We start from the raw sequence: 24757 nt of genomic DNA, 5'->3' as shown, positions 1-24757 counted from the left end.
GTCATTTTACAGTCGATGTGAGAGGAGAGGAGATTTTTCTATTGACAAAATAGTAATAATACAAGGTCAAGACGTTCCGTCCGACTATCAAAACGATCAGCCGAAAGGAGCTTAAGAGATGAAATTAATTAGTCATTCTGTGCTTCTAGGGCTGTTTAATTCTGTACTCTAAGGCTCAGTCAAGAGTCCACCCTTTCTGGTTCCCACTAGCTCGCCATCGGTCATTGTCCACGGCCCCATCCGTCAATCATGCATGGGATATAGGGGCAGGCAGTGGCTTCGTGTCAGTCGTCAAGACCCTCTTGAACCAATTAGCCTTTGCTTTGTTGGCGATATTGATCAGTGGGATCTGTGGATCATCCATCATGTCGAACCCATGAAAGGCTCCAGGCCAGATGTGAAGTTCACAAGTAGATCCACAACGCCACATGGTTGAAGCGTACGCGACAGCAACATCGCGGAATACTTCGCACTCTCCCGCGTCAATGTACGCCGGAGGCAGGTTTGAGAGATTGGTCTCTCTGGAGGGTGCTTGGTAGGGAGTAACATTCTCAGATCCGCGTTCATCTCCAAGAATATGATCCCAGATTGCGCGAAGCCAGGTTGTAGGAGCAGGATTGCCATACTCAAATTGTTTGTCTGCCACACTTTCGCAGCGGTCGTCAAGCAATGGCGAGTATAACATCTGAGCCTTGATGGGTACGGCTGGGGACTTTCTGTCGCGAGCCATGAGACATGTGGCAGCAGCTAGAGCACCACCACCAGAGACACCGAACACTACGATAGCCGCAGGATCGATCCCCAGGTTCTCCGCATTCTTAGACACCCATACAAGGCCAGCGTAGCAGTCTTCAGCCGGGCCGGGTGCGCGGGTCTCGGGAGCAAGACGGTGTTCGACAGAAACAACAACGCAATCGATACCTGATAAGAGGTCGATCACTTGCGTCAAGGCACTGAATCTGTCACCGCTGACCATGCCTCCACCATGTATGTGGTACAAGGCTGGGCGGGGGACCTTTGCTGGCTCTTTTGGTGTGAAGACAGAAAGAATGACGTCGTTATTGTCAGGACCAGCGACAACATGTTCAGCATGAGTCAAATGAGGCTGGTCTTTGAGGACGGTCTCAGCGTTGAAGGTGTGAGAGCCATGGGGACATTCTTCGACGCCCGCTGCGACACCGCGCATCAAGTCAAGACTGAACTCTTCAGGCAATGAAGCATAATCCAGCATTGGTGCCAGGGCCGAGTCATAGCATGGCCGAGGAATTTGGATTCTCTTGTCAAGCTCTGCGGCTTTCGAGTACGGGTGTGGGTAGTTCATGGCTAAGATGCTTCAAAGATTGGAATAGACAGTGGTAAATTGTAGAGGTTCAAGACAAGTTCGGTCTGTTTATTCCGTAGCAAAATGAAGATGTTGGTACTCCTATCACATGTCATATGTATACGTATACGTATACGGTGAGAGAGATAATGAGGCCTTAGTAAGACAGGCAACGCGGTGTTTGTATTTGTGTTTGTGTTTCACAAAGCGACTATCATCTGACTGGGTCGCCGACATTTCCAGAATAGGTAGGTCGCAGAAGTTGTCACAGTCATCGACGAGAAGTTTTGAGGCCATTTTGCTGACTTTGCGTAACCAACACCAAACATGGCCCCCCACCTGTCACAAGGCTGAGTGAGGTTGAAATCCGATTCGATAGTCCTAGAAATCCTGAATACGAGAGAATTCATCCCGATTCTATGCAGATGTAGCTTCACATCTTACTCGATGTGGTTGCACATGGCAATGCATAAATAAGCAGCTACACCCATTTGTGCCCACGCTCGGCATTCGTGTTTCGCTGACGTGAGTTGAATCTCGGGCACTGTGATGACAACGTACTATCCGAAGAAGATGGTGTTCTTGGGGAAACACCAAATGTCATCAATCCTGAGGGACGAGAGCCTTAGGCTGACCATTGTGATATCTGTAACTGTACTGGTCCGTGGAATCCAATATCGATGTGAACCATATAAGATCGTATAGTTGTTAGGTTGTAGAACGCTCGTATCAAGACACTCAAAGAACGCGGGAACGAAAAATGGCTGAACACAAGCTGCCAAAGATTCGCCCTCTGGGTAACTTCTGCCTCACTCGCTAGCTACTCACAAATCCTAATCACTTTGATAGGCAAACTTGAAGAAATCGCTGCCGCTGCGCATCACATAGACTTCTTCACCAACTGTGCCTTTTCAGCGCACTACAAAGCATCACAGCCCTTAACTGATGTGGATCTCAAGCCTCTAGTATTTACAGCTCTATCACAAGTCCTCCATCAACATCCCATCCTCTTTGCTATCCCTGTTGTTCCGGACACTGAACAGCCTTACTGGGGCCGCCTCCCATCGATTGACTTGAATCAGGTTGTGTCCTTTGTTGAGCGATCTAGCCCATTGTCTTCTGATTCTCAGACTGATGTTGAGCTTGATTCGCTACTCGAGGATAGACACAACACCAGTTTCAAGGCTGGGTATGGCACCCTACCAGTATGGCGTTTGATCATCCTTCAAGACTACCACTCAAAAGATGGGTTTGTGGCCTCTTTTGTTTATCATCACTCTATGGCAGATGGCGGAAGCTCTCAGATCTTCCAAGATGCATTCCAAAGAGCCCTTTGTGATATCTCATCGGGCTCGGTAGAGTTGCAGGTAGTTGAAGTCGTTACTTCAGACGATCGTCCCATCTCTTCGCCTCTAGAAGATCTCCACCCCCTTCCCCTTCCAGAGAACCCACCTGTACTCGATGCGGCCAATCTCAACGAGTGGAGAGGAAGCACAGTCAGTGTTCCAAGCAAGACCAAATACAAGTCGCTCTCTCTGGCACCAGAAGTTCTTCAATCCTTTGCACAAGAGTGTAAAAAGAACAAGACAACCGTCACAGCAGCGCTTCCAGCTCTTGTAGCCAAAGTACTGTATGACATCCTGCCATCTGAGACTGAGGGTTTGACGTGCAACCTACCAGTCAGTCTGCGTTCTGATCTACCTCCTAATCAGGTCGACGACGTGATTGGGAACTTCATCGATGCTTTCAAGGTGCAGCTGCTTCGGTCGGATCTAGATCAGAGCTCAGAAGGCACCACTGCTATTTGGAAGCATGCGAAGAAGGTTCAACAAGCTACACGTCGGTACTTTGCCAACGCTTCACCGTCTGGAGAACCATATGCCAATGTGGCTATCTTCAAGCTCATTCCAGATATCAAAGCATTCTTATCCAGTACTATCGGCAACCCGAGGGGCGAGTCTTTTGAGGTTTCTAACCTTGGGCATTTCCCAGAGCCCAAAAATCTCAAAGGCAACGGCAATCCACCTTGGCGTCGGGGCAAGTTGCTACTCAGTCGATGCGCATTCGCTCCTGGAGCCCCTTTGATTATTTGTGTAATCGACAATGAGGCATCTGTAAGTTTTGGTTTCACGTGGCAAGCTGATGTAGGTGATGACGAAGTTGTTGAGGGTGTGATCGATGGATTGAAGACATTCTTCACTTCTTAGGCTGGACAATGGACAGTTATTTCTCTAGAATCTGAAAAGGGAAGAGTACTGGAATGTTTAAGACTGCTATGTTAATGTGGCGCAATGCAAACGAATGCTGTTGAGATTGACAGACTAGGACCATTGATTGGCTTCCGGGTAGCAATATTATTTGACAAGTTTAATTGCAATGTATCCGGTCAGATTCTCTGCATGGGGCTACTAACCAATCCGCCCACTGTGACCTACATTACCAGAACTATGAAGCTAGACCAGCCTGTGAACTTCGTCATTGTCTTTGCTCGATCTGAAATCCCAAACCTCGTCATCGACACCTCGGTTAACTCGGAAGCAATCCACCTTCTCCTCATTCTATCCCACTCTTCTAAGCATAATGATTACCACTGCTTACCATATTTCCAACTTAACTGCTACCAACTCGGCTCTGAAACCCTCTTCTGTTAGCATGAAGCCAGGGTCTCAGAGCCTAAATCGTGAACCCTGTCAACAGCCAATCAGAGTACCACGCTTTTCAGGTCCGCTGCTACCAAAGACATGTTCTATAAACAAGGTTTACGGCGATAGATCCCTTCTAAGTCGCATCAATTATGGCTCTTGTTTCTGAAACAAACGAGAAAAGGGGTGCATGGACTTTCAATGTCGGCAACTGGATGCGGGAAGAGGAATTGTTGACGGTCAATTATTGGTTACACTGCTCAATAATTTGGGGTAGATGCATAATATTCCTTGCATTGGAATTGGGAAAGTACAAAAATGTCGCATCGCGCCTTTATGTTGAAACCCATGGTTCTCAAGCATCAACATTTGCTGCCATAGTCCCTCACTTTGTTTGTCACTCTTTGCAACCATGCCTACTCTCCAGGCTATCACTTTGGCCGTCTTGAGCGGTCTGCAGGTAGCTGCTGCATCAGGCTACCCAAGAGCTGAAGAGCCCAAGCTACGTGCAGAGTATGATTTTGTAATTGTGGGAGCTGGGGCTTCTGGCCTCACTGTTGCAAACCGATTGACTGAAGATCCCGGTATGGCAACATGAAGATCATGTTGTGAAGGCTACTGCTAACTCAGGTATTACTTAGCTGTGACTGTGCTCGTCATTGAAGCTGGTGATTTGTATGAACCCATCGTCCCAATGGTGACTCCCGTTGTACTGACATAAACACAGCGACAAGAATGAAGACTTCGTGACCATCCCCGGCCTTGCTGGAGGAGCGGTGGGAACGTCATACGATTGGAATTTAACTTATCCTGCAACCGAAGCTTTGAACGGTCGCAATGTCTCAATCCCGTTGGGCAAAGTAGTCGGAGGATCAACGAAGCTGAACCGTATGGTCTATGATCGAGGATCAAAGTCCGATTATGATCGCTGGGCCGAGCTCGGTAACAGTGATTGGCAATGGAAGTCTCTACTGCCTTACTTCAAGAAGGTATGTTTGTCTTGATGGCAATCGTTTGAGAACATGGGCTTACCTGTTCTAGAATGAGAAATTCACTCCCCCCACAGCTGAGATCAAGAGCAAATATGGAGTTACCGTTGATCCTTCTGCCCATGGATCTTCAGGCTTCATTCAGACTACTTACTCGCCATTTTTCTGGCCCACCACGAGTAAGTTTCCCCTTGATTGACTCCATCGCATAAATGGGAACATGCTGATACTGGCTTAAAGAGAACTTCGTGCAAGCTGTTGGGGAGCTCGATATCAACGTTGCCTTTGACCAAGCCAACGGTAACGCCATCGGAGGATACTTCTGTCCTCACAACATCAACCCCAAGACCGTCGCCCGATCCTCTGCGCAAGACTACTATAGTGCCGTCTCCAGCCGCAAGAATCTCCAGTTGCTCACAGGTCACCAAGTCACACGTGTGCTCACCAAGAAGAGTGGAAAGTCTGTCATGACCACTGGAGTTGAGGTACGGTGCTATTTTCTATATCTAGTATTATGCTAACGTTTCATAGTTTGCCAAGAGCAAAGGCAGTAAGAAGGCGACGGTCAAGGCGAAGAAAGAAGTCATTCTTGCCGCTGGCTCAATCCACACTCCCCAAATCCTCCAGGTCTCTGGAATCGGCGATCCCGCTTTGTTGAAAAGCATCAATGTTCCTGTCGTTGTTGATCTTCCCGCTGTTGGCCAAAACTTCCACGACCACGTTTTACTCGCGGTAATCAGCACTAGTGAGTCTTATACAATGTCGAGTTGTTGCAAATAACTAACTAAGGATAGTCAATGCACCCCTGCAATCTGGCAACCTGACGAGCAACGCAACCTTTGCAGCTGAAGCCCGTGCTCAGTATGACAGCCAAAAGAAGGGACCTTACACTTCTCCTACCGGAGACTTCCTTCTTTTCATGCCTCTCTCGAACTACACAAGCTCTGCTTCGGACATCCACAAGAAGGCATCCAGCCAAGACGGTACCAAGTTCCTGCCCTCAGGTACTCCTTCAGAGGTTTCCAAGGGTTACAAGAAGCAGCAAAAGGTCCTCAACGAGAAGTTGCTTGACACAAACTCTGCTATTCTCGAGGTCATCTGGAGCGACGGCGCTGCAATTCTCGGTCTTCAGCACCCGTACTCTCGTGGATCTGTCAAGGCCAAGTCTTCTGATATCTTTGACTCTCCCCAAGCTAATCCCGAGTTCTTGAAGAACCCTCTTGATGTCGCGCTGCTCGTCGAAGGTGTCAAGTTTGCCCGCAAGCTCTCCGGTGCACCTTCTATCAAGTCTCTTAGCCCCTTGGAAATAATCCCTGGTGCCGATGTGACAAGTGACAGCGACATTGAGAACTTTGTTCGTTCAAACGCTGCAACTCTCTTCCATCCCGCTGGTTCCTGCAAAATCGGCAGTCGCAGTGAGGGTGGTGTAGTCGATCAGAAGCTTCGCGTATACGGCATTTCTGGTCTGAGGATTGTTGATGCTAGTGTCATGCCTCTTTTGCCCGCAACACACACCATGAGCACCGTTTACGCTGTGGCTGAAAAGGTAAGAGTCTCTCCGATATCTTTTAATGCGCAAATTACTAACTATTCTAGGCTGCGGACTTGATCAAGCAAGGTTAGTTGAATTCTATTCTATCAAAGAATAGCCACTCTAGTGACGGGCCATGACATATCAAGTTTATCGTGTCTTCATTTCTGTAAATACTTGATCATTACCATATATCATTTCTGACTCGAACATATTGTCTGATAGTCCCTAAACCCGCCAAGATGAAGGTACAACATTAAATGAAAGTCGCCAGCTTCGTCTGGCATTACATCTTTCTAATGCTCCCAGGCCAGCCTATCTATGGCCCTACCATGATCCTGTAAAACGGGATAGATTACTTGCCCTGATACATAGCACCATATGTAGGTCAAGTCAGGATAAATCTCACTATCCGACCACATCTGACATAAGGCGTCATCACGGCGCATATATAAATACCCTATTGGCTCATAATATGTTTATGGAAAAGCACGAATCGGGAACGCGCGATAGTGAGTTGCATGCTGACGTTATATCTACGAACGGGTAACTACCAATCTTTCACCAAGCATTCTCTCGAGCTAAAGATCCATCGCGATGGATGTCTTCGCAAAGCTGCCGCCTGAGCTTGTTGCTGCCATCTTGGCAGAACTTCCCGACCTCCAAGGTCTTTATAATGTCGTCAGAGCTTCTCCAGGTGTCTCGCGGTTCCTCAACAGCCCGTTAGGCGCTGGGATTCTAGATGGTCTACTTGACTCATGGAGTTCAGCGATCCCCCAAGAGTTTCTCACGACTGATTGTGGCAGCCATAACAGGTGCATTGAGACAGGGAATCTAGGCGTTACGCCTTGGGTGCCCTACATCCTGCGCCTTATAGCTCTTTTCAGGCACTGCAATGTGAAAAATCAGCCAGCAGATGACCTCGCATCCTTCGTCATTGAATTCGTTATGCCGTCCAAAAACGTGGAAGGTGTCCCAGAACTCAGGCCAATGCCACCACATTGCGTCCCAAACATTAGATTGCAAGATGTATTAGGTGGCACACAAGCTTTTTCGACTCGTGAACTACTCTTTCTTGTTCGAAAGTTGTTAGTATTAGCAGGTGAATGCTTCGACTTCTTTCTCGAGCGTATCAAATCCACTCGTCCCCAACACCTTGCAAAGAAGCCTTCGTCTCTCGACCAACCTCTCATGTGGGGTCATCGGCCTGACGGTCAGCCTTGGGGTAAAGCTTATGAGATCAATACTGGACATGAAGCTTCATGGTATGAAACTCAGAGACTCATCCTCGGTTTCTGTTGTCTTCAGCTCCGCTATGAAATAAGCAGTGCGGTTTTTGAGGGGCGCCTCGACTGGCCAGCGGACGATGTCAAGAGAATACGATCTATGGGACAAGCGGATTCATGCGTTCCCATATTCGCAAAGTCAAACATACATATGGCATTGGAGCCCATGTGGGCAGCTGCGATTTATGTCGCGTCTTTGAAAGGAGCATCTATCGACAGTTCTTGTGTAGGAGACACGAATATTGAGAGTAACAGACGGAGTGTTTTCTATGATACTGGCTTCCGGTCCTTGGAAGAGGGACACTTGCGATTACCGCGACCAAAACACGAAGATCCAAGTTCGGAGTGGCCAAAGACGGCAGTTCGTCATCCTGATGTCTTCTACCATGGCGAGTCTCTGTATACCGATTATTCAGTAGTAATATCTGGGAGTAAGGGCTCTCGTTGGGCTGCAGATATCTTGTGTCCTCTGCGTGGCTGCCAAATGACTGAAGGGTTGTTATTTCGCCCGCTGAGGCGCTTGGGATTTGGCGTTTGGGATGACGAGCGAATGGCCCAGATGGAAATGATAGACGATCCCAACGCAGAATGGCATATACCAAGACGGTTTAGTCATTGGGGCAAGGACCAGGCTTTTACGTGGGCAAGTCTCTTGAGTGATGAGGAGAAGCAGGAGTTGCGTGTGTACCAAGAGGTTTTGAGATCAAAGGAAGAGGAGAAATACCGCTGAGTTACAGTCACAACCAGTTTTGTTATTTATCTAATTCTGGCACAACGTCTTCCGCGTCCCTGTTCCAGAGTTTTCGACTGTTCCATCGTTGTCCTTATCATTATCGCTAGATGTTCTAAGATTTAGGGTACCAAAATAAATAACCTAAGACCATTGTCTAAGTCGCATCAACTGAGTTGCTAATTTCGTCTATCATGCTAGCCGCCAACTTTCCTACAACCCCAGTATGCCCACAGCAATGCGGCAATTGAGTAGCCAAACCCACAGCCGTCAATGTGCCGCAACGAGTAACAAGTCAGATCATTCGCTCTTTGTGTGTTGAATCCGACGTGCACGACGATAACGTCAGAAGGGACTTGAATAACCAATGGAAAGCGTCCTATTCATGGTCATGATCGGAATCGGCACAGGCTTCCCCGCTTACTCTCGGTAATAAGCCTGGAGATCGTCGACAGATTCCGACGAAGCACTTGAGGGGGAATGAAGTCACGTTGCGGAATCGTTCGTAGAATATTTGACTTGATGTAGTTATAAAAAGCCAGCTAGCCATCAACTGGCCTGTATCTAACTGTCAGCACATAGACATTCTTCCAACGTTGTGCTTTCACCATGTCGGATCAGATTCTCTACGTTACTGTTCTCGTAGGGTTACTCCTACTGTACAGGCTTGCGAATTCAACAGACAAGCCCAAGATCAAGGGTATTCCCGAAATTCCTGGTGTACCACTTTTTGGAAATCTGTTCCAACTGGGAACAGACCATGCAAGAGTTGCACGAAAATGGGTTGCAAAGTATGGACCTGTCTTTCAGACACGTCTGGGTAACAAGGTGCGTGCCTAGGGTTGGTACTGTTAGTTGTGTCTCTAACCTTTCTAGCGAGTTGTTTATGTCAACTCTTATGACGCTGTTAAACATTTCTGGATCACTCACCAGTCGGCACTCATCTCGCGCCCCATGTTCCACACATTTCACTCGGTAGTTTCAACATCTCAAGGTTTCACAATCGGCACTTCGCCCTGGGACGAGTCGTGCAAGGCCCGTCGAAAGGCTGCAGCAACTGCCCTCAACCGCCCTGCCACCCAGTCATATATGCCAATTCTTGACCTTGAGTCTTTTGTCAGCATTAAAGAGCTCTTTGATGACTGCGAGAAAGGGACAAAAGATCTGGACCCTTCCCCTTACTTCGCTCGGTTTGCCCTCAACACGTCTCTGACTCTTAACTATGGATATCGCATCAACGGGGATGTGAACAGCGAGTTGCTCCATGAAATTACCCATGTGGAACGGGAAATTTCCAACTTCAGGTCAACAAGTAACAACTGGCAGGATTACGTACCCTTGCTACGACTGTGGGGAGCACAGAACTCTTCGGCTGGTGAATTCAGAGCGAGACGCGACAAGTACCTAACCGACATGTTGAACCATCTCAAGAGTCGCATTGCAGAGGGAACAGACAAGCCTTGCATCACCGGAAACATTCTGAAGGACCCTGAAGCAAAATTGAATGAAGGCAAGAAAACTCTTTTCTTTCTCTTCAGATTCAAGTACTAACAATTGTTCAGCCGAGATCAAATCTATTTGCCTCACCATGGTATCTGCAGGTTTGGACACAGTCCCGGGTAACCTCATCATGGGAATAGCATATCTCGCGACGCCGCACGGCCAGGAGATCCAAGCCAAGGCACTGGAAGAGATCTACAAGGTTTACCCTAACGGCGAAGCTTGGGAACGATGTCTCGTGGAAGAAAAGGTTCCCTATATCACAGCCCTTGTCAAGGAGATTTTGCGATTCTGGACGGTAAGATCAGACCTAGTGTTCGGACTGACATGTTGGCTAATATCCGTTCCTTGCATGGTACAGGTTATTCCGATTTGTTTGCCGCGAGTCAACATCAAGGACATCCCGTACAAGGGTGCTACAATCCCTGCAGGAACAACATTCTTCATGGTAAGACAGCCCTGCTTGCGCGTGGCAGCCTTGCCATTCACTGCCCTGCCCTACTCTACCTTATCGTCTCATCTTCTGAGAAACACATGGCTGACTGGTTTTCTAGAACGCATACGCCGCAGACTATGATGAGTCGCGATTCGCAAAGCCTTTTGAGTTTAACCCTGAACGATATATGGATGATAAGGAAATCGGAACACCGCATTACGCCTATGGTGCTGGATCGCGAATGTGCGCAGGATCTCATCTGGCCAACCGCGAGCTTTACACTGCCTTTATCCGTCTTATCACAGCTTTCGAGATGGTTCCTCCGAAAGATAAGAGCGACGAGGCAATCATGGACTCAATTGAATGCAACGCCGTGCCTACTTCACTAACCACAGACCCGAAGCCTTTCAAGGTCGGGTTTAAAACAAGATCCGAATCAAGATTGAGGGAGTGGATAGCCGCTGCTGATGAGCGAACCAAGGAATTGAGATGAGAACTCAATCGAGCAGCGGTGGATAAACAATTAGCAATGGAAACGATGTGTTGTGGAAGAATTCTAAGGTTTGACAGGTGGAGGTTCTGCCGGCTTGGCTATGCATTGTTTGTATTATTTAAATGAGGTACTACGGGTTCGTTTCGCGCCCTGTTTCGGTTCGAGTCATGAACATTTCACTCATGCGAGGAGTTGACAGAAAGCTCGACATCTAAGCTCTAGTGTACAGAAATAAACAGTCGTCAACTATAACAAAGATGGCCTAGGCTGTCTCACTAATCTTGTCACTAGTCATCTCTGTAGTCTACTTTTAATACCCTTGTCATGTTCTAATCTCAGCTGAACGGGAATTACGCGTCTAAGCGTGCGATGGTTGCAGAAAGACAATTCTTTTGACAGGTCCTCCTTTTAAGCTTACAATTAGCCATAGCTTCAAGACATCAATCTAATACTTAAATGAACTATCAACTAGTGAGTCTAGAATTGACTGTGAATTTGGGATAAAATAAGTTCCCACGCAGAGTCGTGATATCTCTGTTCCTGATCTGCCTCTTCAAAGTCCCTGGACTACGGCATTTGACAGCAAGGTCAAGCCCCCCAGCACTACAAGATTGAAACGGTTCCTGATCTTGCTGATCCTGTAGGGCCAAGGAAAAGAAAAGCCTTGTTAAATCTCGGTCCCTGGCGTCGTTTCGCATAACGACTCTTGGGCCCACAGAGGCTCTGTTACCTGGTTCAGGGATCTGGACCGCCATCCTGAAACCAGGTCCACAGCCAATGGGAGAAAAGACCATCGACATTACAATCTCTAAAATAGATGGGCAAGGAGCAGGATTCGCCGTCTCAAACAACCTGAAGCAAAGGGAACTAGTAGAGTGGTTGCATGGTTGTAGAACACCTCATCCCACTTGCCGAAGAGACAATAATAATCTAGTCACTTAATTCCATCTTAGACCTGCTACTAGCTTGTTTGTTTTCTGTACCCCAAGCTTTGATCTCAAGTTTCCCACCACACCGTAGAAAGTGGTTCGTCTTCCTCCACAATGATAGCGAATATTGGCCGATGTCTTGCAATTAAGCCACCAATACCGTTTTCGACGTTTGCAAAACTGGTCCCGAGCGTTCGGAAGCGAATTTCCGCAGGAAACGGCATTTGTTTGGTAGCATCTGTATATAACCGACGACAGCTCACTTCTTCAACATGTTCTTGAGATCTTGATGCATTCCATCTAGCTTGGTCTATCTATCGTTCTTTTTTCTTTCTTTTTCCTCTTTCTTCATTCTTTACAGGCACTGGTTGCCAACATTCTTTTGTACTGTGTACCTTCATACGTCTCGTCCAGTCTTTATCCACCTCCACCAAATCACTTTCTTTGAGACCGATATACACAGATTTATATTTCGACTGAAACGCCGCAATCATGCGTTTCTCAACTATCTTTTCATCAGCGGCGCTGATGTTCCAGGCTGTCTCGGCTGCCTCCGAGGAATACAAGGATGCCGACACCGGAATCACCTTCCAGCAGTTCGTCGACAAGAGCAGCAAGTTCAGCTTCGGTATCGCTATGCCTGAGAAGCCCAGCACCGATTTTATTGGTCAGATTATTGCTCCCATCTCCGAAGGATATGCCTCCGTTGGTATGGGCTCCACCATGAGCAAGAAGCTTCTCATCGTTGCTTGGCCCAACGACGGCAAGGTTGTTACCTCCGTCCGCCAAGCTTCCGGATACACAAACCCCGATGTTTTGGATGACGACACTGTCAAGATCAAGCCCATCGAGAAGGGTGTCAAGGTCGGCGCGGACTCTTTCACCTTCACTTTCCTCTGCGAGGGATGTATCAAGACCGACGGCACTACTTTCAAGGCTGCTGATGCCAATGCTGTCATGGCTTTTGCTTTCAGTACTACTGCTCTTGATGATCCTACCGATGCTAGCGGTGCTCTCAACTACCACGGTGCTGGCTTTGGCGGTTTCTCTGTTGATGCCGGTTCTTCCAAGTCCGCTGACTACGAGACCTGGGCTGCTATGGCTTCTGATGGCGCTGCTGCTCCTGGCTCTGGCTCTGGTGGTTCTGCCCCACCTGCTGGTAACTTCACCACCGTTGTCTCCAACATGACCTACGACTACATTGTCGTCGGCGGAGGACCGGCTGGAATTATCGTTGCGGAGCGTCTCCTTGAGTCTAAGAAGTCTGTTCTTCTAGTTGAAGGCGGCAAGGCCTCCTACTACTCTACTGGTGGTAAGGCTGTTATGGACTGGAATGAGACGACAACCCAGTATGATGTGCCGTCGATGGCATACCACTTAACAACAAGTAAGGTGGACACCTCTGAGTACTGTACTGATACAGCAAGCATGGCTGGATGCCTGTTGGGTGGTTCGACCGCAGTAAATGCTATGATGTTCGTTCGTCCTCAGTCTGTCGACTTTGATGATAAGTGGCCCGCTGGTTGGAAGTCTACCGATGTTGAGGCTGCCGCTTCCAGACTTTGGGAACGCACACCTGGTACCCTTAGCCCTACAAAAGACGGTAAATTGGTTGACCAGGCTGCCTACAATGTCCTGAGCCAGTTCTTCTCTGGAAACGGCTTCAGCCAGGTCGACGCCATCGCTCAGCCCAACAAGAAGAAGGCCGTGTTTACTCACCCTCCTATGATGATCACCAACGGCCAGCGTGCTGGCCCCGTCCGTGATTACCTCCCTATTGCTCAGGCCAACTCCAACTTCAAGCTCATGCTTGAAAGCAAGGTTATGCGAGTTGTGCGCGAGGGTAAGGAGATTACCGGTGTTGAGATCCAGTCTGGTCCTGCTACCCGCCAGATCATCAAGGTCAAGACCGGTGGTGCTGTTGTCCTCGCTGCTGGTGCTCTCTCCACTCCCCGACTTCTCGTCAACTCTGGTATTGGCCCTGCCAAGCAGATCGAGACTGTTGCCAGCGGTAGCCAGCGCCTTACCATGCCCCCTAAGGACCAGTGGATCGACCTTCCTGTTGGTAAGAACCTCAAGGACCACCCTATCTTCACTGTCAAGGTCAAGACCAAGTCACCCATGGCCGCTCTCCCCGACACTGCTTTCACTGAGCCTAGCCAGGAGAACGTTGACCTCTACGCTCAGGGCAATGGTCTTCTTGCCCAGTCCGGTCAGCGATTCATCTTCTGGGACAGTGTCATGGGTTCTGATGGCGTTGAGCGATACGTCCAGGGCACTTGCGCCCCCGCTGGCGATGATGCTCTCAAGCTCAAGGTCTACCTTACCCACGGTTCTACCTCTAGCGGTGCTCTCGAGGTCACAAGCTCTGGTGCTACCAAGTTGATCGGCGAGCCTTACCTGAACGACGCTGCTGACAAGGCGGCTGTCAAGACCTTCATGCAGAAGCTCATCGATATGGCTTCCAAGCCCAACAGCACAATCATCATTCCCAGCAATGCTACCGCCGAGAGCCTCATGTCTTCGTACGTGAGCGGTTCTCACTTTGTCGGTTCTGCCATCATGGGCACTGAGAACGACGGATCCAGCGTTGTCGGCACTGACACCAAGGTCTGGGGCACCGACAACCTCTACGTTGTTGATGCAAGCATTCACCCCGATCTGCCAACCGGAAACACCCAAGCTATCGTCATGGTTGCTGCTGAGCACGCTGCCTCCAAGATCCTCAACGGTGGAAGTGGTTCTTCAAGCCCTGTTGTCCCTCCCACCGTTGGCAGTGGTAGCGGTAGCGACAGCGGCAGCAGCCCTGTCGAGACTCCTGTCGCTACTCCTGTCAAGAAGCCCGGTTCAAAGTGCCGTCGATCTCTGCGCCAGCGCCAGCGCCGCCGTCTGCAGCGTAGCTCTTAAGCAGGCGGTGCTATGAGGATGGAAATTTAGTTACTGTACAAACTTTAAACAATAGTCTCAAGACTACTTCTTAGATAGACCATCTAGAGGGCTTTCAATAAGGCCCCAATTATATATGTTCAAACAAAATGTTCCAATTTCTTGTCTGTATAATTCAGTGTTCGAGTATTGGAAAGTAAAAAACACAAGTGAAACTGGTCGTTGTTTCGTAGATGTCATTAATGAGATGGAAACTTGGCTGGAGTAAAAGAGACAGAATAAGTGAGTCAGTTCATGACATGTTAGAGCGCGCCGTTGGCTTATTTATTTTACCCTCTAAAGCTTAGATGTTCCAGGGCGTGAATAGCGCTAAGCACTGCAAAATCATATGACATAATGGGAACTTGGTCGCATTTGACTCTCCGACAGGCTCAATTGATACCGTCAAGACAACAGCAAAAGGAATAGACCCTCTTCTGAAGACAAAAGAGAATGATGAGACTGGGACTCGAACCCAGGAGGATTGCTCCACCAGGAAATTGGTGTTAAGGTTAACCTTAACCTGGCGCCATAACCAACTCGGCCATCTCACCAAGTGTTATTGTTGATGGATCGTCTTAGTTTTGTCAATATAAACATAGCGCCATGTCTAAAGACACGATCTTGCTGTAGACTGTGAGTTGCAGGATACATAATCTGACTTCCTTCGCAAGGAGAACATTATGAGCATGGTTTTTATTGCATTTATATTTTTAACCAGTGTTGGCTGATAAAGTGTTGATGGCCCTGATGTCAAAATTAAGACTGACAGAGACATTGCTCGCCACGTTAATTGATGCCGTTCCAGGTTCCCGCTCCCTTCTCAATCCTGTATTCTATGATGTTATCCTTCTCAGTATCCATACGCTTATCCATCTTGTCGATAAGTTCAATTAGAACCTCTTTGTCACTGTAGTGTTATTGTCTGGCTCTATTGATCGTTGACTTCAGCAAACTTCAAGCACCCTTACATCTCCCCAGTAGAGATTTACCGAACATAACCGCCTAAATCCTCCAATGTCCACCAGATTTTAGTGGACATTAGACGTATCAGCACTTCGGAATCAGTGGACCTATACTGCCCAAACGTTCCGCCGATACCGCTTGGCCCACTGACACCATCCAGAGACCCATAAGTGCGCAGAAGAAATGCGCGTTTTATTTATCAGATCTTCTTCTCTGTTTATCAGATCCTTTTCCGAGTTCTGACTCGTCTCAACTTAGCCTGCTGTCTGTTGCTGCATGTCATTCATCCATGCTGCGTTGTCTCACTCGTGCTCGTCCGTCATTATCGCTATCACTATCGCCACCACGAAGTCTCATTCACCTCCCTCCCAAACACAGAACCATGGCAACTGAGCACAGTCATGGACACGCTCGTGTCCCTAATACTCTTGAGTGGCTAGCCAAGACCAAGAGGGGCGATTACCTTGTTCAAGTAGCATGGCCTCTGTGCTGGGGTGAGGATCGCGTTGCTGCCCAAGATGAAAAGGTCAACCTGGTGTGAGTACATCTTCAATTGGACCACAAACCCTAAGCATCAAGCTAACGACACAGTTACCTGGTTGATGGCAATGCCTATTTCTTCACAGCCGTTGATGTCTCTCGGCGCTTGGAATATCTGAATAGCACAAGAACTGTCATCGTAGGCATCGGGTACCCGCCCAGTAAATACGTCTATGACTTCCGTCGGGGTCCAGATCTCACCCCATTCGCCGACGAGTATGATATGCCACTCGATAGACATGGCAAGCCTCGTACCGATATCTCATTCGGCGAGGCCGAGCAATTTCTCGATTGGATGAAGACCGATGTCATGCCATATGTTGAGAATGAGCTCTTCCCCAAGGCCAATTTACACACCGGTCGCAAGGCCTTGTTCGGCCACTCTTACGGAGGCATCTTCGCTCTCAACACCATGTTCACTGAACCAGAGCTCTTCAACAGTTTCTTGATCGCCAGTCCCGTCATCTGGTGGAACAAGGACTTCCTGATCCGCAAACCTGAAAAGACTTTCCTCGCTCGCGACAAGCCTGTTGACCCTCCGTTTTCACTGGCGCTTACATGGGGCACTGGCAAGTCGGAACTGGAGAGGGAACCTCAAGAGACTGACGAGGAGTGGTGGAAGCGACAGAACTGCGCTGAGCACGACGAAATGAGGGAGGCTGCACAAACATTAGCATCGCGATTGGAGAAGAGCCCGAGCGTGAAGAAGATCTGGACGCGCGAGTTCGCGGGTGAGGATCATGGAAGTGTGGCGGTGACAGGTCTTCAGCAGAGTCTTATGCAGTTCATCCTCGGTAAGATATAAAGAATAATTAGAAATAGAAACATCAAAGTACAGTTTTTAAGAGCGCATCGCAATCGCCTATCTGGAAGGGATTCACGGTATCGCAAGGCCGTTGTGGCGAGCGAAGTTTAGAATTAACATACTTGACGGCGATACTTCATGACAGCGCAAATTTAATTAAGACCATCAATTGAATTAAAACTCCGTATAAGTATTTCAGTCGCTTTTATGAAGCGGAAAGGGCTGTGATCAATTCATAGGTACTGAATCCGCTCACTGCAATTTGAACCGGAAAGTATACTCATCACTCAGCAACATTGTAAAAGCCACAACATCTTCATTCAACATTAAACACAATCATTTTAACTAATTATAACTAAGCACAACATGATTTTTGGGGGCCATACATGGTATCGTCGTTCATTAAGTCTGGGATATCCCAAAACTGAGTCTTTTTAAAACACGGTACCCTTGGTCTGCTTGATCTTCCTGAGATCATAGTTCTTGATCAAGAACAACGAAATAAGGGCAATAGCCATGATTCCGGTGCCTGCGCCCAACATGCGTGCTTGACCGTATCCATAGGCTTTCTGAATGGCAAGGCGCTCAGGACTGCCCATCTCATACGCCAACTGACTGTCCAAGTCTCCAGTGATGAGAGCGGCATTCTCTTGGGCGGAAGCGGGAAGGTACTCAAATAGCTTCTCTTCAAAAGTATTGGTCCAGATGGCAGCGGAGATGGTACCACCAACAGCAGCACCAATGTTTCCGGTAACGCTCAGAGTGGCGAGAGCGGTAGCAACGTACTGATGCTCGACGGCAGCGAGGATACCAACCTGCATGCACAGAATAAAAGTAGCACCAGCGATTGAGATAAAGACCTCGCACATGATAAGGTAACCGATGGACTGGCCAGGCTGACGGAAGTGGATCATAAGACCCTGGGCGAAGATGTACAGAGGAATACCGACGCACAGAATCCACTTGAAGCGACCGGTCTTGTGCATGGCATAACCAACAATGAAGAGAAGGATGCCAGAGACAATCTCAAAGGTGTTGCTGACGTATCCCGCCTCCGAGGGACGAAGGTTGTTGACGACCTGGAGGAACGAGGTGAAGTAGCTGTTCCAGCAGTAATAAGCGATCATGTAAATGAAGTCGAGAAGGCAGACACCGATAACGGTACGGCTGACGAGAATGTCGAATCGGAGGAAGGGCTTGGGGGCGACAAAACGCTCGTAGAGACCGAAGATGGCCAGAAGCACAATTCCGAGGATGATCATGGCAATGATGTAAGGTGTCTGCCACCCTTGAGGAGCCATGCTCGCAATGGAGAAGGGGAGGAGGAAGATGACGAGACCGGCAGCGAAAAGAAAAGCACCGGCAGCTGGCCGACAATTAGCAGTCATTCAGACCATTGAGTATAGCTTTCACTTACCATCGAACTCGATGAGACCCCACTTGATGCTCTCCATGACTGATCGGCCACTAGACTCTTGAACAAGAAGACCCTGCTTCTTGGCCTTCTGGAGGTTGTATCTCAAAAGAGCGTAGAGAGGTGCAGCGACGACAGGGAGGACAATGGAGAAGGTACCGAAGCCCCATCGCCACTGGTCGCCGTTGAGGAGGAAAGCCTCAGCGGACTTGGGACCGGCAAAGGCGGTGATCATGTAAGGAGACGAGGTGAACGCGTACGCGAGACCTCGGTTCTTGAGCTGTGTGGAATCGGCCGTGATAACGTCGATACTGTAGGTCAGACCGGACCATCCAACCTGCCAGAAGACCTTGAAGAGGTTAGTACATGCAGAGTGCTCTGGGTAGTAGTTAATGACTTACATAGGCAGCGCAGTAGGTGGGAAGGTTCTGGCTGGCAGCCATCATGATCATTCCGATAGTGGCGAAGAGGACCATGAGGAGGAAGCCCTCGGCACGACCCCAGAGATCGAGAATCTTGGACAGAGGGATGTAGACAGCGGCAGTCATACAGTTGGCGACGACACCGATAATGGGCATGAGAGAGTGAGACTCCCACTCACTGCTTGCGTAGGGAAGCAGAGTGTTGTTGATCTGTCCCTGGAAACCGTTGGTGAGGTAGATCAACCACATGCTAAAAAGAAGTCAGTCCGCCAGTCTTCAATTGCGACCTGACAGCCAGGAACGTACAAGACAAAGACACCAGCGAGGGCCTTTTTGCTCCAAGCCAACGTGGTAGCCTCAACAGCCTGGACACCATGCTGCGCGTTTTCGGTAACGGCATCGCTGTTGCTCCCATCGTCGGGGAAGACACCAGCCTCCTGGTCCTTCTCGTTGATGGAGGTGGTGACAGTTACGGGCTGCTCAGCAGCAGTGCCCTCTTTGCCCTTGCGCCCGAGGGTGAGCTGGACCTTGTCGAGAACTCCCATGGTGTTCTTGTCTTTTAGGAGGGGGTATCAATTAAGCTTAAACTTGGGAAGATAAGGAGAGAAAAGAGAGAGCTGCAGCCATGGGGGAAGGGAATGACAGATGGTTATACGCCGACAAAACGGAGAAAATAACATAAAAAAGAGGTCCTCTAGCAAGGGTGGTTTTCTGGCTAGACTGTATGCTCTACTCAGCTCAGCTCTGGAGACCCATACAAAAACTCCATCAGATAAGATCAGGTCCAAGGTGACTAAAAGAGACTATTGCCCATTCGAATCCACCGAGATCGGTAACATTAGGGAATAAACCGAACCAGAGAACTGAGAGAAGCAGAGGCAGAGGCAGAGGCAGAGGCAACGAGAGAGAGATCTCGGGACGCGAGGGTTCCAGTGAATGCAGCCACTTTGTCGTTAGTTCAGGCCTCGACCGCCGAGTAGCCGACTTGTGAGTGGAGATGGCGTGGGCGAAAGCACCAGAAGAGGCATGGACAAGGGGTCACGAAGAGAAAGAAATTTCATAATCTAATCTGATTGATCGATTAGATCGCCTGAGACTTTGCGCTATTTTCTCTCTCTCTCTTTTTTCTCTGTAGGCGCAGTTGCCATCAGTTGATCTGTTTCTTGATGGATACAGTTGGAGTGTGATTTATTGATACCTAATACAAGACATTTTGTATTAAACCACCAACCATCCATACGTCAGGGATCAAGTTGGTTGATATAGAGGCTTTGCCCACTGTAACCTCCGCTTTTGCAGCGGGTCTGCCTCTGCAGCTTCCTGCACTTCATCTCATCATATCCTGATCCTTCACCCTTTGGGGGCAATTTCCATCACTAACCATAACATCCTACGACAAGGATTATCATCAGCCGCTTTTCATCACCTTCAACCAACACATCGGAACACTTTGAGGCTAAGAAAACCCTGCATCGTAGCTGGCGACGTTCCGAGCTTGGCACGCTAAGAGTTGCTGCATTCTTGCACTCATCAGCACAACTGCTCATTTCTACCTCTTGGCAGAATACCAACGATTCCTTCACGACGTAGATGCTCCATATGGTAGATTGCTCGGTCGTCGGTAGCCCTACAAGCCATTACCGTATGTGGCCAAGAGTGCATAGCGAGGCTTGATTCTGGGCTCACTTTTTGTAATGACAGCCAACGGACATGCCGCCACAACAGGTCAAGTTTCTTTTCCAGGGGTCCGATCCCAGTGACGGGTTGTGGGAGCAGACAAAGTCGCTCCACCGTCATTCAATTGCGAAAGGACCCCTGAAGAGATGCATCCTTTGCCTAAGCTAGCCATTTGATCAGTTGGCACAAGATCTAAAGTTGCTGCAAGCCCTCGGGGATGAGGAATATTTCCGTCAAAACAAGCTTAAATGAAGGGCGTGCAAGCGGCGCATCTTCGTCCAATTCTCGGAACACCAAGTACACTAAAACTAATAGAAACGAAGACGAGGCACCGTATTGAATGTGATATGCAGTCTTGAAGCCTTTCTACTATGGTTGATCTCACCATCAAATACAACAGATCGGCACTGCAATTGAGGCTTGGCAAACGTGCCAAAGGATTCCTGATCGGCAAGATCGGGTCAGCGCTTGGCTGTCATCTTGGCAAAGTTATTCCCGTGTGATCGTGCTTTGTGAATGGCTTCGGCGCTGTGTCATGGTTGCGACTCACTGTCAAGAGGATACAAGTACAGACCAACAATATTCTGATTGACAAACTGTATACAAAAGGTCGCTAACATCATTTACTCTACTAAAATGCTCCGTCTATCAACTTTTAATGGCATGTCTTCATTATCTACAGCTTGGGCTCAAAGCCAAACGTCGTGCCAGCCACGCGAGGCTTGCCCTGGTTGAATGGGCAGATCTGGAAGAAGCGCTCACGAGAGATCTTGACAAGGTTGGATCGCTTGTGAGGCAGATCCATCCACTTGTCCTGGTGCAGACCAAAGATCATCTCGTACTTGAGGACACCCTCGCTGGACAGACGAGGTTCGCCGACGACGTTCTCAGTGCGGTGGTCGTCGAGGAACTCGTAGTGAATCACACTAGGCCACCAAGCCATGACACGGTACTGGCCGCGGAACTTATCATTGCCGACAAGCGAGTGTCTACCACGATCAAAGTCGCCTGAGGCGTAGTGCTGGCCCATCTTGTCCTCCTTGGCCCAGTACAGCTCAAAATAGGCAAACGGTATGTCGTTGAAGTAGCCCAGAACGGCGAATTGGTGAGGGTCTTCGTGGATGTTCTTGAGATATGTGCGGTGCTCATCTAGAGTACCAGTCTCCATCCAGCCTGCCGCCACACGGGGGTCGTTCTGCCATGTGTTGAACAGACCCAGGTGCTCGGGGTTCTCGTAGTCGAGAGCGACGAGGTTGAAGTGCTCGTCAAGGGAGGGGATGTAGCGACTGTAGAAGCAGCTACCGGCAGCAGGCTTGGGTGTTCGGCGCGGGTGACGCAGAAGAGTAACCTCAGATGTAGGTTCCATAACGTACTCCAGATGGGGTGTCACGTTCAGAGAGTTCCAAGTAGGAAGCCAGATGGGCTGCTGACCCAACGGAGAGGCGCATCCTTGCCAGAAGGCGCTTCGCGAGACAAGCACCTCGACACCTGTGCTGGGCGCAGGCTCAACACCCTTGGGAGGGGGAGGCATGTTGATGGCTACCATGGAGAGGACAAGAGCCTTGGCCAACTCCTCAGCTCCAGCACCCTCAAGACGGAGACGAAATTGCTCAACATCAAAGGTGTATGTGAAGAAAGTGTACAAGAACATCCAGGTCTGAGCGAGTGTGGCAGTCTCCTTGTCCCAGCTCAGCGACCAGACGGGACTTCGTCGCGCGCGCGCATACTCGCGATTATCAGAATCAGGAATCTTGTCAGATTCCGCAATTGGGATTTGAGAAAAGACTAGGCCTTCGCCGTGAAGAGCCTTGGGGAATGGCTTGCCATCCTTTACAGACTCGTCTTTACGCAGACGATACGACTGCTTTCCCTCGGCAGTGGCCTCGAGATAGTATGTGGTAAGATAAGGCTCAGGCAGCCTAATCTTGATTGGTGACTTTTGCTGGAATGGTTGTGAAGACATTTTGGGTGATTAATTAGAAGCTGTTTGTTTGTTTTGGCTGCTACCAGACAGACAATGGGATCTTTTCATCTCCAGATTTTATTTTTGCTACTTATTTATACCCCACTGAACCGGTTTCGGTATTAGACCCAATCAGATCTGATAAGATCCAAACAATACAGTACAACGTACTTGTGGTTCAAGGCCAAGAGTTCCAAGAGACGGCAAACTTGGCCGATGCCGTCCACGAGTGAAGAAGCCGATGGCAACAAGGGGAGTCTCCGTATTCTAAGTTGGATGGAGACATGATGAGAGAGCTCAACCCTTGTTCTCGTGGGTCAAAAGATGGTGCCCTGCTTGTGCCGATTACCCGCCAGCCCCCTGCGCGACTGCAATCATGGTGCCACTGATAGAACGCTAACGCTGCCCGAAGTGGACGGTGTATGCGCTAATTAAGGCACCGTCAGGAGCTGTTGTGGGCTCCGAGTTTTTCCATTCTTTTGTTGCCAGAGGTCCACTCGTGAAATGTTGACCTGGAAAGATGATTGTAAAGATGCGAGGGATTACAGTCGCAAGCATTATACGGTTTACTTTTCTGGGTGCTCTAGCTTTCCATTTCTCCACAATAAGAACATCTTGACTGCTCCATTCGTAATGTATCGCCGAACGTCATCAAGGTTGTGAAGTTTATGCATGTTTTTTAGCCTGGCTGTGATGGTCTTTCGGGTTGATGACATACACGCCACAATCCTTCAGCACAATGAACAAATCGGTCCTAAAACTTTCCATTATTACTAGCTATGAATCAGATAAGATCAGATTGATATGCTTTTAATCAGGAGTACGTGATGAGTAACAGTTTGTGTAAAGAAGCAGTATGCCGCCCCGTGTGTTGAGGTGCAGGGTAAGTTTCCCATCACCAGAATGACACAAAACATATGTTGTCGGGACGCGCCGTAATAGTAAATCTGAGAAATGTTGAGTATTTTATCTGTTACCGATAATCACTTCTCAGGTTATTAAACCATGACATCGGAGTCTTTCTCCTGGACGGTGCCGTGACGAGCAAAGGCGCAACATGGAAGCTGGATCATCAACGCTTTAGATTCCGCTGTTTTGAACTATACACGCCTAGTGAAACAAGACACCCATAATGAATTGGGAGGGAGTATCATTACATGGAAGCCAAAGGCAATCTCTACACACGCGAGTTTATTTATGCGATTCTAATTTATCAGGTCAAAAACGACAGAGCTTTAGGCCCCTTGGTGTTGAAGGTCATTGTACCAAGGCGCGTGAGAGACACCGCAGCTTTTTGGCAGCACGACAAGTCGCCCCCAGCAGTCAGTGACCACCGACTGCGATTAACGCGCATTCTTGGCTGAGGCGCTACAAGCATACTCTGCACACAGGGCACCCAGAAGGCCATCGCACTCACCACTGCAAATCCTCAGCATGGTTGCAATTTAACGTTGGTATGATTCGTTCATTGACGGCTTGCATCGAATTCCGTGCATAACGCATCAATGGACGACAATCGGCTCGCTATTTGTTCGAGTGGCAGTAATCGCGTGTTGGAACGATGACGGAAAGGCGAAGAGGTTCGGTCGAGGGCACACAGAGGCTTCCATCCTCCAACTACCGATAATTAGCACCGGGAACTGCAAGTTAGCCAAGCCTGCCAAGGTCTAAAGTAAGCCACAAAATCAGTCTTCACTCGAAGCAAAAGATGCAGACCGTCTTCAGCTCTGAAGCTATGAATGTCTTTGCAACATCTGAGATGTTTCTCAGAGGGCTTTGTCGTTGCAAGCCATGGTGTTGTTGGACAGGATCAATTGCTCTCTTGTCTGCTTGAGCTCAAGTCACACAAACAACTGATCATCTCCAAGCTCTCGCGTCAAGCGTCATGTCATAGCTCATGTGAAAATTCTGCTGGATCCATTCCCATCTATAGACCTGCCGATCTCGGTGCTAACTTATGCAGCATCATGCACGATCGCTAAAAAGATGTATCGTTTCATGCGACATGTGATGGAGACGACCCTCGTTATCAGATGTGATTGATTAGATTCTTCAAACGGTTCATTCCGTAGCTCTTGCGCCAAAAACGACCGGGCCATGCGTACTGGAGGGGTGTGTCGGAGGTCCAAGAACAAGGATGTTTAGGGAGCTGTCCCTTTGAGAGCGCCAACGCCGGCTGGGGTTGCGT

At 48.8% G+C, this 24757-nt stretch overlaps 9 protein-coding genes and 1 non-coding gene across 10 annotated transcripts; 6 read left to right on the top strand and 4 right to left on the bottom strand.

Annotated features, from left to right (window-relative positions):
• Positions 1–247: 247 nt before the first annotated feature.
• FGSG_03738 (uncharacterized protein) lies at positions 248–1321 on the bottom strand (the record flags this gene model as incomplete). Its single annotated transcript, XM_011323652.1, has 1 exon — positions 248–1321. The coding sequence occupies one exon, from the start codon at positions 1319–1321 to the stop codon at positions 248–250; it is 1074 nt and encodes a 357-aa protein (XP_011321954.1).
• Positions 1322–2081: 760 nt separating this feature from the next.
• FGSG_03739 (uncharacterized protein) lies at positions 2082–3683 on the top strand (the record flags this gene model as incomplete). The annotated part of the gene is made up of 3 exons (XM_011323651.1): positions 2082–2118; positions 2171–3435; positions 3642–3683. The coding sequence occupies 3 exons, from the start codon at positions 2082–2084 to the stop codon at positions 3681–3683; spliced, it is 1344 nt and encodes a 447-aa protein (XP_011321953.1).
• Positions 3684–4375: 692 nt separating this feature from the next.
• Positions 4376–6575, top strand: FGSG_12390 (uncharacterized protein; the record flags this gene model as incomplete). The annotated part of the gene is made up of 8 exons (XM_011323650.1): positions 4376–4547; positions 4605–4638; positions 4691–4952; positions 5005–5131; positions 5193–5437; positions 5484–5697; positions 5747–6498; positions 6549–6575. 8 exons carry the CDS (start codon positions 4376–4378, stop codon positions 6573–6575), a joined length of 1833 nt encoding a protein of 610 aa, XP_011321952.1.
• Positions 6576–7080: 505 nt separating this feature from the next.
• Positions 7081–8499, top strand: FGSG_12389 (uncharacterized protein; the record flags this gene model as incomplete). The annotated part of the gene is made up of 1 exon (XM_011323649.1): positions 7081–8499. One exon carries the CDS (start codon positions 7081–7083, stop codon positions 8497–8499), a length of 1419 nt encoding a protein of 472 aa, XP_011321951.1.
• Positions 8500–9108: 609 nt separating this feature from the next.
• On the top strand, positions 9109–10928 carry FGSG_03741 (uncharacterized protein; the record flags this gene model as incomplete). The annotated part of the gene is made up of 5 exons (XM_011323648.1): positions 9109–9327; positions 9376–10009; positions 10062–10297; positions 10361–10447; positions 10554–10928. 5 exons carry the CDS (start codon positions 9109–9111, stop codon positions 10926–10928), a joined length of 1551 nt encoding a protein of 516 aa, XP_011321950.1.
• A 1421-nt stretch (positions 10929–12349) lies between these two features.
• Positions 12350–14764, top strand: FGSG_03742 (uncharacterized protein; the record flags this gene model as incomplete). The annotated part of the gene is made up of 1 exon (XM_011323647.1): positions 12350–14764. The coding sequence occupies one exon, from the start codon at positions 12350–12352 to the stop codon at positions 14762–14764; it is 2415 nt and encodes an 804-aa protein (XP_011321949.1).
• Positions 14765–15236: 472 nt separating this feature from the next.
• On the bottom strand, positions 15237–15336 carry FGSG_20583. Its single transcript has one exon. It is a non-coding gene; the product is annotated as a tRNA-Leu (tRNA).
• A 794-nt stretch (positions 15337–16130) lies between these two features.
• FGSG_03743 (uncharacterized protein) lies at positions 16131–17249 on the top strand (the record flags this gene model as incomplete). The annotated part of the gene is made up of 3 exons (XM_011323646.1): positions 16131–16285; positions 16412–17082; positions 17239–17249. 3 exons carry the CDS (start codon positions 16131–16133, stop codon positions 17247–17249), a joined length of 837 nt encoding a protein of 278 aa, XP_011321948.1.
• Positions 17250–17420: 171 nt separating this feature from the next.
• FGSG_03744 (siderophore iron transporter mirB) lies at positions 17421–19474 on the bottom strand (the record flags this gene model as incomplete). The annotated part of the gene is made up of 4 exons (XM_011323645.1): positions 17421–18459; positions 18511–18856; positions 18909–19179; positions 19236–19474. The coding sequence occupies 4 exons, from the start codon at positions 19472–19474 to the stop codon at positions 17528–17530; spliced, it is 1788 nt and encodes a 595-aa protein (XP_011321947.1). The 3' UTR covers positions 17421–17527.
• A 1696-nt stretch (positions 19475–21170) lies between these two features.
• On the bottom strand, positions 21171–22784 carry FGSG_03745 (uncharacterized protein). The gene has a single exon (XM_011323644.1). It carries the CDS (start codon positions 22567–22569, stop codon positions 21283–21285), a length of 1287 nt encoding a protein of 428 aa, XP_011321946.1. The 5' UTR covers positions 22570–22784; the 3' UTR covers positions 21171–21282.
• Positions 22785–24757: the final 1973 nt, after the last annotated feature.

This window comes from Fusarium graminearum, chromosome 2 (genome assembly GCF_000240135.3).
Source record: "Fusarium graminearum PH-1 chromosome 2, whole genome shotgun sequence".
In the NCBI taxonomy this organism is placed as follows: Eukaryota; Fungi; Ascomycota; class Sordariomycetes; order Hypocreales; family Nectriaceae; genus Fusarium; species Fusarium graminearum.
The sequence above is the reverse complement of the archived record's forward strand: the minus strand, read 5'-3'. Positions and strand labels throughout refer to the sequence as shown.

Coding starts and splice junctions, on each gene's coding strand:
- FGSG_03745 (XM_011323644.1), bottom strand. CDS start 22,569: ATGTCTTCACAACCATTCCAGCAAAAGTCACCAATCAAGATTAGGCTG.